The following is a 15,479-nucleotide window of genomic DNA, read 5'->3' as shown; positions in this document are numbered from 1 at the left end:
TGCCACCCCTGTGCTAATTAGCTATCTGCCTCTCCGAACACCTGTGTGTAATGGACGCAGCAAAAAGTATTGTCACTGAAAAATGCTGACGGCTGTAACTGTGTTAAAACGGGTTAAAACAGTGAATATTCTGCCTTTCTGAACGTACACTGAGTGCACAAAACATTAGGAACACCTTCCTAATATTGATTTGCACCTCCTTTTGCCTTCAAAACAGACTCAATTCATCTGGGAATGGACTCTACAAGGTCCCAAAAATGTTCCACAGGGATGCTGGCCCATATTAACTCCAGTGCTTCCCACTGATGTGTCAAGTTGGCTGGATGTCCTTTGGGTGTTGGATCCATTCTTGATACACACGGGAAATGGTTGTGCGTGAAGAAAAAAAAACAGCAGCATTGCAGTTCTTCACACACTCAAACCGGTGTGCCTGGCCCTCACTACCAAACCCCGTTCGAAGACACTTACATCTTTTGTTTTGCCCATTCAGCCTCTATAAACACAACACTAGTCCCATGTTTCATGAGCTGAAATAAAAGATCCCAGAGATTTTCCATTCGCACAGAAAGCATATTTCTCTCAAATGTTGTGGACAAAATTATTGACATCCCTGTTTGTGAGCATTTCTCCTTTGTCAAAATAATCCATCCACCTGACAGGTGTGGCATATCAAGAAGCTGAATAACAGCATTACCATTACACAGGTGCACCTTATGTTGGAGCAATAAAAGGCCACTCTAAAATATGCAGTTTTGTCACACAACACAATGCCACATATGTGTCATGTTTTGAGGGAACGTGCAATTGGCATGCTGACTGCAGAAATGTCCACCAGAACTGTTGCCAGAGAATTGAATGTTGCCAGATGATTTTCTCTACCATAAGCCACTTCCAACATTGTTTTAGAGAATTTGACAGTACTTCCAACCGGCCTCACAACCGCAGACCATGTGTAACCACGCCAGCCCAGGACCTCCACATCCATTTTCTTCACATGTGGGATAGTCTGAGACCAGCCAGTTGGTCAGCTGATGAAACTTGGGGTTTGCACAACCAAATAATCTCTGCACAAACTGTCAGAAACCATCTCATGGAAGCTCATCTGCATGCTTGTTGTCCTCGCCAGGATCTTGACCTGACTCATCTTAACCGACTTCAGTGAGCAAAAGCTCACCTTCGATCGCCACGTGCACGCTAGAGAGGTGTGCTCTTCGTGGATGAATCCCGGTTTAAACTGTACCCGGGCAGATGGTAGACAGCGTGTATGGCATTGGTGTGGGCTGACGTCGGCGTTGTGAACCGAGTGCCCCATTGTGGCGGTGGGCATAAGCTACGGATTGCATTTGATCAAAGGCAATTTGAATGCATCGAGCTACCGTGACGAGATCCTGAGGCCCATTGTCGTGCCATTCATCCGGCCCCATCAACATGTACGACAGCATGTTTCAGTTCCCGCCACTATCCAACAACTTCGCGTAGCCATTGAAGAGGAGTGGGATAACATTCCACAGGCCACAATTAACAGCCTGATCAACTCTATGTGAAGGAGATGTGTCACGCATGAGATAAATGGTCGTCACACCAGTTACTGACTGGTTTTCTGATCCAAGACCCTTTTTAAGGTATCTATGACCAACAGATGTATGTTTGTATTGCCAGTCATGTGAAATCCATAGATGAGGGCCTAATGACTGATTCACTTACATGAACTGTAACTCAGTCAAATAGTTTTAATTGCTGCATGTTGCATTTACATTTTTGTTCAGTGTATTAATATGAATAATCAAAAAGTAGTTATGTATTCACAATAGTATCAACAGGTGTCTTGTGTGACTTAGTTGGTAGAGCGTGAAGCTTACAACAACCAGGGTCGTGGCTTTGATTCACATGAGGAACATGTATGAAAATGAATGCCCTCACTACCTGCTGTTGAATGACCAAAATGTAAACATGATGTGGACTATTTTCACTGTAATTCACAGTGTAAAAGGTAAAACACGATTTTGCTGTGTGAAGTTTTCAATTTTGATTTCCACACTATTTCTTACTTTAGTTTTCATTGACTATGGTTTTCATTTAGTTTAATAGTTTGTCTAGTCCTGATTATTGCCATTTCGCCAAATAGTCTAGTTACAAGATATTATGTTGGTGCTTTTCATTTCATTGGAGTTTTACGGCTGGCTTATATATACCAAATAATATTTGTAAAATGTCTTCTTTTTTTTCAGATTCAGATTCACAAATGAAAACAAATATTTGCTATCATGACAACGAACACGTGTGCAGAGATAGAACAATAATAATCATCATCATATTCAACATCGTCCTCATCATCCTACTCAAAACAAACGGAATTGGTCGCATACACATATTTAGCTGATGTTATCGTGGGTGCTCCCAACTGTTCAGTAATACCTGACGATACAAAACAATACACGCACATGACAAATACAAATACAATAACCCAATTGTACAACTAATAACGCTATTATTAGCCTATGTTCCTCCTTCCTCTACTTCCTATTTTTTGGATGTGTGTGTGGGGGGGGGGGGCACTACTATGCTTGTACTTGTAGGCCTAGTTAATATTAGGCAACGTACTTGTTGTGCAGGGGTAAAAAAAAAAAATTAAAAGAGGCCACACGAAAAATAAAGGTTACATGAGCTCTCCAATCCAGCCACCGAGCATCTCTGCTTCCCCTACTGGTACCTCGCAGTAGCTACAATCAGACCCAGAAATGGACCTGAGACCTCCCACTTCCAATAGGCCATACGCTGACGGCGATGGGAAGGGACTATAAACGTATGTGGAATAGCGTTCTAAAACGTGCCCCCTTCTTTGAGGCGGACCTCTCTTTTTGGGCCTCTCTCTCTCTCTCTCTCTCTCTCTCTCTCTCTCTCTCTCTCGCTCTCGCTCTCTCTCGCCTTTGATCTGCTCCATAACCAACCTACATAACAACAGTCACGTCATTTCCCCAGTGCGCGGAGGGGAGGGGAGTTTATTGAGGGAAGCTGATCAAAGTTTGTTGGCCTCCTGAGAGCTTCGACACAGCAGTCGCAGCAGACAGAGGCAAAGCAAGGTCCACGGAACTTTTCGGGGGAAGCAATAGTTCAGACTCTCTTTCAGTCTCTCTCATTGCTCGAGCGACTGCCGGAATGGAACACCTGTTGCTGTGCTGTGAAGTGGAGACCATCCGGAGAGCTTACCAAGACTCGAACCTGCTCAACGACAGAGTTCTGCAGACCATGCTAAAAGCGGAAGACAATTATCTCCCCGCAACGAACTACTTCAAATGTGTACAGAAAGAGATTGTACCCTGCATGAGGAGAATTGTTGCTACGTGGATGCTGGAGGTTTGTGCAAGAAACCGTTTCTAACAGATCCATTCAATTATCTGAATCAATTCACTGGCCTATGCCCTTTGGAATATTGGCAAAATACATGACTACCATGCAACTATAACGATTGCTCGTCCTGTGTTGTTCATGTCATGTGTTTATTACATTATTCACCCAGCGATAGCTTAAACTTTGGACTTAATTAGAGGTTGTCTGTGTGACTCATTGAGCCTTATTTTTACCTGACGCATGCTGCGAATGACGCCAAACTTTCCCCTTGGATTATATTCAAGTGAACAAAATGTTACACCTTAGTATTATTATCTTCTTAATTAATGTCAATGTACACGTACTGTATGCCGTCACTTAGTGCCAGTATTCGCCCTCTTTGTTTGCTTGTGGTTTATAGTACTACTTTGTGGTTTAAAAAGTGTAATAACCATGTCACAGCTGTTTTCCATATCGTCACCGACATCGGATGCATTTGAAACGTTGTTTCTATTGTTAAGTTGCCACTTGATAAAGCAAACGTAGCCTACATAATTGTTCTTAAGAGTTGAAGCAACTGAACACGTCGATTTGGGAGTTTGAAAGGGTCGCCTCTAAAATTGGTTCATAGCTTCGATCCCTTTCGAGAGACTGTAATAAAGGTGACATATTATGTAAGACGGCACATTGATTAACATTAACCCGGTAAAAATGTTTTCGTGATGTGGAAGATTATATTTCAAATTATTATTTTTTAAGTTGCATGCTGTTATGAGATGTGTGCGCATGCTGCTTGTCCAATTTCTAGTGGCTTACAAATATAGTTCATTTTGAACATTATTATTTTAGATATTCGGAATTTGACACTTCTGTCCGATAAAACAAAAGCATAATAACGTTTACACGCCCATGTTACATTCTAAAACAATTTAGAAATATTTAAAAATATTTTTTGAAAATATGGCGAACGACAATATGGCTCTGCAAGCCATGCGCTTGACTTGCAGAGAGATCAACCTTAGACTGGATGTGTTAAACCTTAGCCTAACTCGTTTTGCTTTTGATTCCAGGTCTGTGAGGAACAGAAATGCGAAGAGGAGGTTTTTCCCCTAGCTATGAATTTTTTAGACAGATATTTGTCTGTTGAACCCACAAAGAAGACTCGACTACAGTTATTGGGCGCTACATGCATGTTTCTGGCGTCTAAAATGAAGGAGACCATTCCTCTAACAGCTGTGAAGTTGTGCATATACACAGACAATTCCATCCGGACGGGCGAGTTGCTGGTAATTTGACTTCCGCATCATGTTCTCATTAGCTATAACCAACACATGTAGATTATGTTTAGGAGGTATTGTAAAAATGTAGTATGGTGTTTTTGACATATTTGAACTATGACTATAATTTATTACAAGTGGATTCTTTTCAGTTTAGCCAAAGTTAACTTTGGGAGATACATCATTTTAAACGAGAAAATAACTGAAATTCTGTAACAAAAAAATGTCTTAAACCTACTTCCCGTATCATCAATGATTGTCATTGTCATGGCACTGGCACCATGGCAGAGTATAGGCCTGTGTGGAGCATGTCCTCCCTCTAGTGGTGTGTTGATTTCTTGAACCCTTGCAGGTGTCCTACCACATATATTCTCTCTCTCTCTCTTCCTATCTCCTCTACAGCAAATGGAACTACTGGTATTGAACAAGCTGAAATGGGATCTAGCCTCAGTTACTCCGCACGATTTCATAGACCACTTCCTCTCCAAGCTACCCATCCATCAGGACACCAAGCAAATCCTGTGCAAGCATGCCCAGACCTTTGTGGCTCTCTGTGCTACAGGTATGCATTGGAGTCCCACCACCACCTGCCTGTTGTTACACTGCTGACTGCTCTGCTGTTAAGTGCTGTTAATTTAGGAGGAGGTTGTAATCCTACATGTCCCCGTGGGTTTTTAGATGTACTGATGTGGGGGGGGATGAGTTAATGTTAGTCAATGGCATGACAACTCCCATTCTCGTGTAACAATTGTGCCGTTATCTTTTGCTGAACTTGATTCGAACCACTGTGACTTGGCGTTTTGGTGAAGGGAAGCGGTTTGGTTTGGCGTAAGACGGTTCTGGTAAATACAGCAGACGCTGGACACATTCCAGAAACGTTGCGTTCGTTCGCGAGCAGGCCCCGCGAACCTGTCTTACTGCAGCAATGTACTTCCACGTCGCTGCTGTTACCCTGTCCAATGTCGACCCTTTGGACTACGCTCTAGCATACGCCTGCACAATAGAAGGCCAGGACCCCAACAGCAGGCGGTTTTACTTCAGGTTATATTGAAGAGAAGTCCTGCTCTGTAGGTTTCCAACCTGCATTGCTTTCCCTCAACAACATTTGATTTGTGTTAGAGTAAGCCCCTCTGCCTTGTGGTAGGTCAGGGGGAGGACTTAACTCAACGCGCTGTTTGAAGTTAGTGCTTAATGTAATAGATTGAATGGGCCTATTGGCCTAGGCCCTGCCCTGTTCTGTTGTGAACCCATGGTGGCATGGAGATTTTAAATTTTTTTAAAAAAGGTCCTGGCCTCTCTTTTGGTAGTGGAGGGGAAGGGAATTAAGAGTGACGCAATAAGAAACACTTTTCCGCAAAGGATCACTTTCAACAGTTTACTCCAATTGTATGAAAGAATCTAGACAAACAGAATAAGGGAGGGAGGGAATGACAGGGGGAGTGTGTGAAATCATGTTGAAGATCCTGTATGTGCTATTTGCGTTGCGTAATGGAAGGCACTTCACGAGTTCGGACCTGCTGCGACATTGTTGGTATCAGGGGTGTGTTTCAATATTCTTTGATGCACCTCTGTGACATTAATTTACTTCCTTCATCTTGCCGGCAATAGAAGAAATGTATCCCCTTTTTATATCTTCCTTTTCTTCAGAGACTGTGGAGTCTCTTGTCTGATATTTGTCCTTAAGAGCAGCTGCTGGCTGGCATTCCTTGCATTCATCTTGAGGGTTGCAAGCATTTATTTCCTTTCTCTTTTATAGGGAGGCTAGGATTGGGCAGATCTAGTGGGGATATGGGCCTGGATAATGGCTCTCTGGCTTGCCTTTATGCGAGTTCAATTAATCTCGCAGCGCTCTTCCTTAACCCTCCTCTCTAAGCTCTCTGTGGTGCAGGCCCTTGCAATGGGAGCTCACTCACAATGATGCCCCAGCCCCACACCCATTGGGCTGGGGGGTGAGGTGTAAAGGGGGCTCGTCTCCTAGACTGAGAGGCCCCCTAATTAATATGGTAAAATTAATGGTCTGAGCCTGGTGATTAGACCTGTTGTTTCACACAATGTGCATCATCTGAGGAGCCCCTCTGTGTGTGTGTGTGTGTGTGTGTGTGTGTGTGTGTGTGTGTGTGTGTGTGTGTGTGTGTGTGTGTGTGCGTGTGCGCACATGTGGTGCGTGTGTGAGCGCCCCTGCCTGGAGTAGATTTATTGTCTCTCTAAGCACTTGAAAAGAGGAAGTGAGACATGATCTTTCCAGAGAGGGGTCCAAGCCAAGCGAGTTGAAGAGTGATTTATTGCATACTGAGGCTGTCGAAAGGGGAGGGGGTTTGGGCTTGAGGGGGAGAAGAGGGTCTGGGGAGAATACATCTGCATTTCATGAGCTTGTCTCTTTCTCTCTGTGTGATTGTCAAGCAGTTCCTGGGCTGAATAGATCATTTATCACCAACATCAGATTCCAGCAATATGTCTTACCTCTTATTTGATTATGTCATTTGTTGTATCTGCAACTCCTTGCTCTTATCAGAGTGTTGTATGTATGCAAATTTGAGGCTACAGAGACGATGATAGAGAGAGTAGGAGGGGGTGACGGCTATAGGAGTGTAATGGGGGAGGGGGCAGTGTGACTGGGACCTACAGCACAGCTCCTCAGTTGCAGTCAGGGCACATTGCCACATGTCAGCATGGTGGCTCTGTTCTGATTCTGTTGGATGCACAGTGTCTCTCTCCTCTCTGCCTAGCCATTATCTGGTTGTGCCACATTACGCTGCCCCGTCCCCCTCGTCCCACCTCCTTCCTCTCAACCCTCTCTCCCTCCCCCTCACCTCCGCCTCCCCCCTCACTGCCAGGGTGTCATCTCTCTTTTGTTGTCGCACCCGTGCCAATGGCCTGAGCTGCCGCTCTGCAGCCAGTGAGCTGCCCCATTAGCAAGGTTGTTATGTGAATTATTTGCGGATCAAATGCCTTGCTTCGGGTATTTGACCTGTTGCCTCTGACCCGCTCTCTCTCTCTCTCTCTCTCTCTCTCTCTCTCTCTCTCTCTCTCTCTCTCTCTCTCTCTCTCTCTCTCTCTCTCTGTCCAGGGGCTGAATCTGAAGAGCATTTCTCTCCACCAGATGTCAAATTCATTGCCAACCCTCCGTCAATGATCGCAGCGGGCAGTGTGGCGGCTGCTGTCCAGGGGCTGAATCTGAAGAGCATGGACGATGCACTGTCATCCCAGCAACTCACTGACTTCCTGTCTCAAGTCATCAGAAGTGACCCGGTATGCAAGGACAACCAAGTCTCATGCAAAAATGTTGAAAGTGAACATGTAGCTTAGAAATGTGACAAGAAGGCAGGCAATACGCTCGACCTCATCTTTACTAGATGCTGTTCTTCCACTAACCTCATTGCAACTCCCTCCAAGTCTCCGACCACTACCTTGTATCCTTTTCCCTCTCGCTCTCATCCAGCCTAATATAGTAAAAACCTATCTCCTGTGCAACCATTCTGCCTCGCTTTGCAATGGAATGAATGGCCGTCTTTTATCTTCCACATATTTCCTTTTATTGATCGGATTGCTTCCACTGTGTGGTAACTCGTGGGGGAGAGGGGGTGACAGTAGAACAAGAGAGGAGTAGTCCTGAGCATTAACCCAAAGTATCAGTTGCCCGGGTCTCCCACGGGAGCAACCAACATCTTAGACGATTAGGGCAAGAGGATATTCCCTCTTGGGCCGAGGGCAGACACTGGTTTTGAAGTTCGTAGGCAGGGTTACCTCATCATGTGACCATGACTGACTCATGTCTGCTATACCTGCTATATGTAAAAGAGACCGAAGAATGCGTTATGGAGAAGGACAGAGATCAGTTACTTCGCATGGTATCTCTACCTGAAAGTACATGATCTCAGCGATTGTTAGATAGTATTCAGCAGTCATAAAAGTGTGCCTTATTTACTTTGAAGAAGGACTATTATGGAGATTTTGTTAGACAGCATGGGGCAACAGCTCTATAAGAGATGAGATGATGACTTGGAATGAGGTAGTAAAGTCATCAAATAAAACAAGTGTAATATACACAACAACTGAAATATTTAGTTAAAGTAATGTGAATAAATGATGGTTAATAAGTGATGTAATGAGCAATCACTACCATCATGGGATTTTTTTATAAAAAAATATTCTGTGTTGTTACACCATTCAACTCAATGTTGCATTTAATGTTTAAAAACATAAATAAGCGAAACCGGAGTCATTTAAAAAAATATATATATATAATCATAACAAACCCAAACCGACCTCAAAAAGTACTAATCAGTCAGCACTAGAGGAAAGAGAGAGAGAGAGTTCTGAGAGACAGGGGATGTAGAGCAGCAGGTAGCCAGGCCATAAATCCTGTCTCTGAATGAGGTCAGGAAATGAGAGGCGAGCGAACAGTCCCTTACTCCAGTGCAGTCGACGACAACGTGCAAAAGTTCCCGCTCGTTGTCCCCTTTGTCATTGATGCAGGAGGCCAGGCTCTTGTGGAGTCCAAAAGGAAAGGGGGAAGAAAAAAGAAAGAGGCACCATGAATAAATGCACTTTCCTTGCAACTACAAAGTCAGTTGTGTATATTTGCATCGCAAACACAGGACACAACTCAGTCCTAATGTCATATTTGAGTACATACAGTGGCTTGCGAAAGTATTCACACCCCTTGGTATTTTTCCTATTTTGTTGCCTTACAACCTAGAATTGTGTCATTTGATTTACACAGGATGCCTACCACTTTGAAGATGCAAAATATTTTTTATTATTTTTATTATTTTTTATTGTGAAACAAACAACAAATAAGACAAAAAAACGGAACACTTGAGCGTGCAGAACTATTCACCCCCCTAAAGTCAATACTTTGTGGAGCCACCTTTTGCAGCAATTACAGCTGCAAGTCTCTTGGGGTATGTCTCTATAAGCTTGGCACATCTAGCCACTGGGACTTTTAGCCATTCTTCAAGGTAAAACTGCTCCAGCTCCTTTATGTTGGATGGGTTCCGCTGGTGTACAGCAATCTTTAAGTCATACCACAGATTCTCAATTGAATTGAGGTCTGAGCTTTAACTAGGCCACTCCAAACCATTTAAATGTTTCCCCTTAAACCACTTAAGTCTTGCTTTAGTGGTATGCTTAGGGTCATTGTCCTGCTGGAAGATGAACCTCCGTCCCAGTCTCAAATCTCTGGAAGACTGAAACAGGTTTACCTCAAGAATTTCCCTGTATTTAGTGCCATCCAACATTCCTTCAATTCTGACCAGTTTCCCTGTCCCTGACAATGAAAAACATCCCCACAGCATGATGCTGCCACCACCGTGTTCCCCACCATGGGGATGGTGTTCTCGGGGTGATGAGAGGTGTTGGGTTTGCGCCAGACAAAGCGTTTTCCTTGATGGACAAAAAGCTCAATTTTTGTCTCATCTAACCAGTGAACCTTCTTCCATATGTTTTGGGAGTCTCCCACATGCCTTTTGGCGAACACCAAACATGTTTGCTAATGTTTTTCTTTCAGCAATGGCTTTTTTTCTGGCCACTCTTCCCGTAAAGCCCAGCTCTGTGGAGTGTATCGCTTAAAGTGGTCCTATGGACAGATACTCCAATCTCTGCTGTGGCGCTTGTAGCTCATTCAGGGTTATCTTTGGTCTCTTTGTTGCCTCTCTGATTAATGCCCTCCTTGCTCGGTCTGTGAGTTTTGGTGGACGGCCCTCTCTTGGCAGGTTTGTTGTGGTGCCATATTCTTTACATTTACTAATAATGGATTTAATGGTGCTCCATGGGATGTTCAAAGTTTCTGATATTTTTTATAACCCTAACCTGATCTGTACTTCTCCACAATTCTTTCCCTGACCTGTTTGGGGAGCTCATTCATGGTGCTGCTTTCTTGGTGGTACCCATTGCTTAGTGTTGTCACTTGATCTGTCACATGATCTCAGTATATATACTGAGATCATGTGACAGATCAAGTGACACTTAAATAAAGTCCACCTGTGTGCAATATAACAAATAATGTGACTTCTGAAGGTAATTGGTTGCACCAGATCTTATTTAGGGGCTTCATAGCAAAGGGGGATTAATTATTTTGCAAGGCACTGTAATCTCTCATTATTTCAAAGGAATGTCACAAACTATTATTATACTGAACTAAAATATAAATGCAACATGCAGCAATTTCAAAGGTTTTACTGAGTTACAGTTCAAATGAGGAAATCAGTCAATTTAAATAAATTTATTTGGCCCTAATCTATGGACTTCACATTACTGGGAATACAGATATGCATCTGTTAGTTACAGATACCTTAACAAAATGGGCCTCAGGATCTTGTCAAAGTACTTCTGTGCATTCAAATTGCCATAGAGAAAATGCAATTGTGTTCATTGTCCATAGCTCATGGCTGCCCATATCATAACCCAACCCACCACCATGGGGCACTTTGTTCACAACGTTGACATCAGTAAGCCGCTCACCCACACAACACCATACACATGGTCTGCGGCTGTGAGGCCGAGTGGACGTACTGCCAAATTCTCTAAAACAACCTCGGAGGTGGCTTATGGTAGAAAAATTAACATTCAATTCTCTGGCAACAGCTCTGGTGGACATTCCTGCAGTCAGCATGCAAATTGCACACTCCCTCAACTTTAGACATCTGTGGCATTGTGTTTTGTGACCAAGTTTCACAGTTTAGAGTGACCTTTTATTGTCCCCAGCACAAGGTGCACCTGTGTGATGATCATGCTGTTTAATCGGCTTCATGATATGCCACACCTATCAGGTGGATGGATTTTCTTAGCAAAGGAAAAATACTCACTAACAGGGACGTAAACAAATTTGTGCACAACATTTGAGAGAAATAAGCTTTTTGTGTGTACGGGAACATTTCAGGGGTCTTTGATTTCAGCTCAAGAAAGATGGGACCAACACTTTACATCTTGCGTTTATATTTTTGTTCAGTGTATTGTTATTATTTTAATCAAAGGGTAATATAAGTGTTGTATAGTAATAGAATAACTTCTGAAACCTTCCTCACCCACTGGTCTGGCTCTAGTTTCTACAGGTCTCTTTGATCCAGGTAATAAGAACCGTAATCAATAGAATGAGGTCCCTGGGGCTCTCCTTCCACCACCTGACTGAGGGTCTGCCCCTCTTATCCTTCGCCCAATGAATTGCTTTTGCTCCTATTGTTTTGTGTCCAGGAATTGGTGCTAGCAGATTGGGTTTCCAGTCTTTCTGGATGTATTCTCTTCCTCCTAATCCTCACACAGTCACAGCCCTTCCCACTAGAGTGCAACTCTGCCTCTTTGGCTCTGTGTGTTGTCACCACTCCTTAAAGCCTACACAGTATAACATTGGTACCATGGTCATACCATTCTAATACTGCATATGTTTTCAGATTGTTCCGATTGTTTGAAGATTTATTTTAGAAGGCAGGCAAAAAAGCCACCTGTTAAGACAAATGTCCATGACTGTAAGTGGTGCTTGTTGCTGAGAGACGAACCAACACGAGTCCTTATGTCATCTCTAACAATGCCTCTCCCCCCCCCTGCAGGATTGTCTACGGGCATGTCAAGAACAGATCGAGTCCTTATTGGAGACCAGTCTCCGTCAGGCACAACAACACACGGTTTCCATTGACACCAAGAGCATGGATGAGGAGGTCGACCTGTCGTGCACGCCAACGGACGTTAGAGATGTGAACATCTGAGTCGGACAGCCTTTTCTGGTGCTCACTAAGCAGCAGCCATGGATGGAGGATAGGGCTTCGGGGATAGAAGAGAACGCGCTGATTGACACTGTCTCAGCAGCACCGCTCCCACTGACTGCGATCTCACCTACTCGCACACCTGTGCTCGTAGCATAGGGTCTGGCCTGAACATCCTGTCTGGCTCCTAACAGGTGTTGTAAGGGATCAGCCCGGGCTTCATGCGTACACTTGCTCTCTGTCCCCTCACTGGTTTGAGGCAGCATCAATTGGGCATGGTTCCCATTATGTATTTTAGACGAAAGAAACTTGAATAAGAAAGAAAAAAAAAAGAAATGTAGTGCTGTATGTACAACAGAATAGACAACTAGAGAATAATGAAATAGGTATTTCTGTTGTTGTTTGGACAGATTGAGCACGATACACCTGGAATTTCTCACGTAAAAAAGCCTGAGTTGTTTGATGACATAGGCGTTTTATGGTATGGTAAACCCGTTTCTAATGGAGGGGCGTTTTTGTTGTCCCTGGTTAGTTTGGTGTGGCCATGCTTGCCTCAACATTTAACCAACTTTGAGATATTGTTTTGAAATCAGTCTTCTAATCTCCTCTTCTTTTTTTTAATGGAGAATGTAACCGTACAATGTTAATTTGTTTAGCGTACTTAAGGCCTCTATTCAATCCATATCGCGGAAGTTCAGCGTTACGACTGGATTGAAATTGAAAGGCAATGTTCCCGCGTTAGCAGAGACTGCATTAACTGTAAAACTCTGCGTATGTCGGCTTAATCGGAAATGACCTTTACGTCTCCGATCGCGCAATCTGTAACGCTTCAGCGATACTCATTGAATAGAGCCTTTATTCAATTGTCATCAGAGGTCTGTGGATTACCTAGGCCTCTGTCCTAACTGCTAACACACTGCTTTCCGGAGACAGCAAGCTAACCAGTGAAGTACAGCTGCTTCAAAATATCTGCAGGACGTCTAGATCACATTATACTGGATGCTTGCAACATTGCATTCTGCGACAGAATAATTAGCTAGCTGTCCTGTATGTTCTCTCTATGTAAGCTAACGTAGTCCACAGTCTTTATCGAATTGTAATTCTGTCTTACTATCTAAAAACCATTCCATCAAAAAAAGCACTTTGGGTCAATAACTCCTTACTGCCTATTTTGAGAAGAACCATGTGGGACATGACGTAACATAATGGAATGGTTTGGGAACAACGTCAGCTTCTGGGATGAAGAGTGTTTCTAAACATGGTGTTATGTGGGAATGGCAGGACATATTAGAATTTGTTTTGCAAATCTAATCTATTTGTCTAGCTAAAATACCTGGACCCCATCTTTCCATCATCTTAGTTGTAAAGACAGTGAAAAATGGTGGTCCCATCCACGCAAGAATGCACCTATCTACCTATTCTCCTCATGACAGTTGATAACAGACTTTTCTAACAGCTTGAATTGCATCTGAGGCTTGTAATTTGTAGTTACACTAAGAACTATATATTGCAGAGTATTCTCTTTTCAAGGCCAGTGTGGATCATGATGACAGAAGCTATTTCATATATGTAAATATTTCAAAACATTCAATTCAGAGTTGCAAATACATTTTTTTTTACAAATATGCGTAATTTCATCCAATCAAAACACAACATTTTGGCCCTACTTTGAAAGGCATATGAAGTAAAAGTACACTCAAAGTATTGCTTTGAAATCATTGCATTGGCTTAGTGTACTGAATGTTATTAAGGAAAAACTAGAATTCAAAAGAGGAATGTCTCAAATCGTCCCTTGTCATCAAATGAAAATTGAAAAGGCTTTGAAATCATTTTGCACATATTCAAAGATGTCTTTTGCGTATTGTTGAAGCTGGACGAAATAACTGAAGTTGCTATTGGGGTTGCGAGGGGAGTGATGGGGGGGCATAAGGTATGTGGGCAAACGGTTTGATTGTACAGTGACAGAAGAAAAAAAGTTAACACTCCTAACAACAAGCTGCTATGGAGGAATATTCCCAGCAAAGTTGCATGACTTTAAATGAAATGAAAATGAAAAGAAAAAACAATCCTTTTTTTTTTCTCAAAGTGTTTGCTGCTATTTTGTGGATATTTGTATTAGTTAAATGTCAATATACTGCCATGTAATAGAATTTCTCATAGAAAATGATGATATTATTGACATTGTCATTTGTAGTGTATTGGTATGTGATCAGATTTTTCTTACTATGTTTTATGATTTCTGCTCTATTCCAAAAAAGAAAAAAAGAAAACATAAAAAAATAGAGCTCCTGTTTCCTTCACTATACCTCATGCTACAGACAAAAATATCGGATTATTTCGTCTTGAGTTTTACTTTAATTCTGACTGTATCTTTTTTTTTTTCATTTGTCTGTCCATTTTGAAAATTTGAATACTATTATCCAAATGGGTCCTTCAGGGAGCTAGTAGAAAGCATTGATTGAACCTGGTGACATAACAACCAACCTGATGTTAGAAAGTTGTTATAACTAGTTTAAAACACCGTTATAACTCCTTTTTAAGCTGTTTCATTAAAAGAGACTATCCCCCATTAGGCCGTTGATGGCCCTTATATATATATATATATATATTTATAAAGCTTTTGTACAAATTGAAAACAGATTTTTGTAAATGGCATGTTTACCTATTAAGCCATAGGTTGTTTTCTGATAGCGATTTAACACCGTTTTGATAAATAAAAAATGTACCTCATGTCATCAGCTCGAAACGACCAGAGACATGATGTTATCAATCATGTGTTTTTGCTGCAGCACAATAAAAAATTAATAACCCTAAAGACTACTGCCTCTTTTCTCTTCCTGGTATGTCAGAGTGTTCCATATGGAGGCAATATTGTTGGTTTTGCCTCAACATAAGTAAATACTTTTCTGGTCTTTGTGACCAAAGTAATGTAAATACATCTGCTTGGATATGAAGCTGCTATCCAGGTCCTAATCACTTTGATTCCTACCTAGTGGGGGGAAATCTGTTGAAGAGACATCAGGTTGCGTATGCATGCGCGTGTGTGTATGTAAGGGGGGGGTGGGGGGTAAGAGACTGAGAGGGAGAATTGAGAGAAAGGAGCGGGAGAGGAGAGGGACATAGTACATTCTGTTTTGTTATGCATGGAATGCTTTTGAAGGGATAATTCTGTATAGAG

The 15,479-nt window shown here is 42.5% G+C and overlaps 1 protein-coding gene across 2 annotated transcripts; it reads left to right on the top strand.

Moving 5' to 3' along the window:
- Positions 1–1,204: 1,204 nt before the first annotated feature.
- Positions 1,205–15,110, top strand: LOC124004130 (G1/S-specific cyclin-D1-like). 2 transcript variants are annotated; one of them, XM_046312922.1, is made up of 6 exons: positions 1,205–1,213; positions 3,146–3,354; positions 4,398–4,613; positions 5,007–5,166; positions 7,705–7,853; positions 12,149–15,110. In XM_046312922.1, exons 2-6 carry the CDS (start codon positions 3,157–3,159, stop codon positions 12,302–12,304), a joined length of 879 nt encoding a protein of 292 aa, XP_046168878.1. In that variant the 5' UTR covers positions 1,205–1,213; positions 3,146–3,156; the 3' UTR covers positions 12,305–15,110. The 2 variants fall into 2 exon arrangements, with proteins under 2 accessions (XP_046168878.1, XP_046168880.1); XM_046312924.1 differs by lacking the exons at positions 1,205–1,213; positions 12,149–15,110 and adding an exon at positions 8,094–9,794 and having other exon boundaries at positions 2,871–3,354; positions 7,705–7,927.
- Positions 15,111–15,479: the final 369 nt, after the last annotated feature.

Source organism: Oncorhynchus gorbuscha, linkage group LG02 (assembly GCF_021184085.1).
Source record: "Oncorhynchus gorbuscha isolate QuinsamMale2020 ecotype Even-year linkage group LG02, OgorEven_v1.0, whole genome shotgun sequence".
In the NCBI taxonomy this organism is placed as follows: Eukaryota; Metazoa; Chordata; class Actinopteri; order Salmoniformes; family Salmonidae; genus Oncorhynchus; species Oncorhynchus gorbuscha.
The sequence above is the reverse complement of the archived record's forward strand: the minus strand, read 5'-3'. Positions and strand labels throughout refer to the sequence as shown.

Bases quoted from the DNA above. Each gene is read 5' to 3' on its own strand.
- LOC124004130 (XM_046312922.1), top strand. From the start codon at position 3,157: ATGGAACACCTGTTGCTGTGCTGTGAAGTGGAGACCATCCGGAGAGCT. The intron at 4,614-5,006 runs GTAATTTGACTT...TCTCCTCTACAG, and splicing joins TCCGGACGGGCGAGTTGCTG to CAAATGGAACTACTGGTATT. The intron at 5,167-7,704 runs GTATGCATTGGA...TCTCTCCACCAG, and splicing joins TGTGGCTCTCTGTGCTACAG to ATGTCAAATTCATTGCCAAC.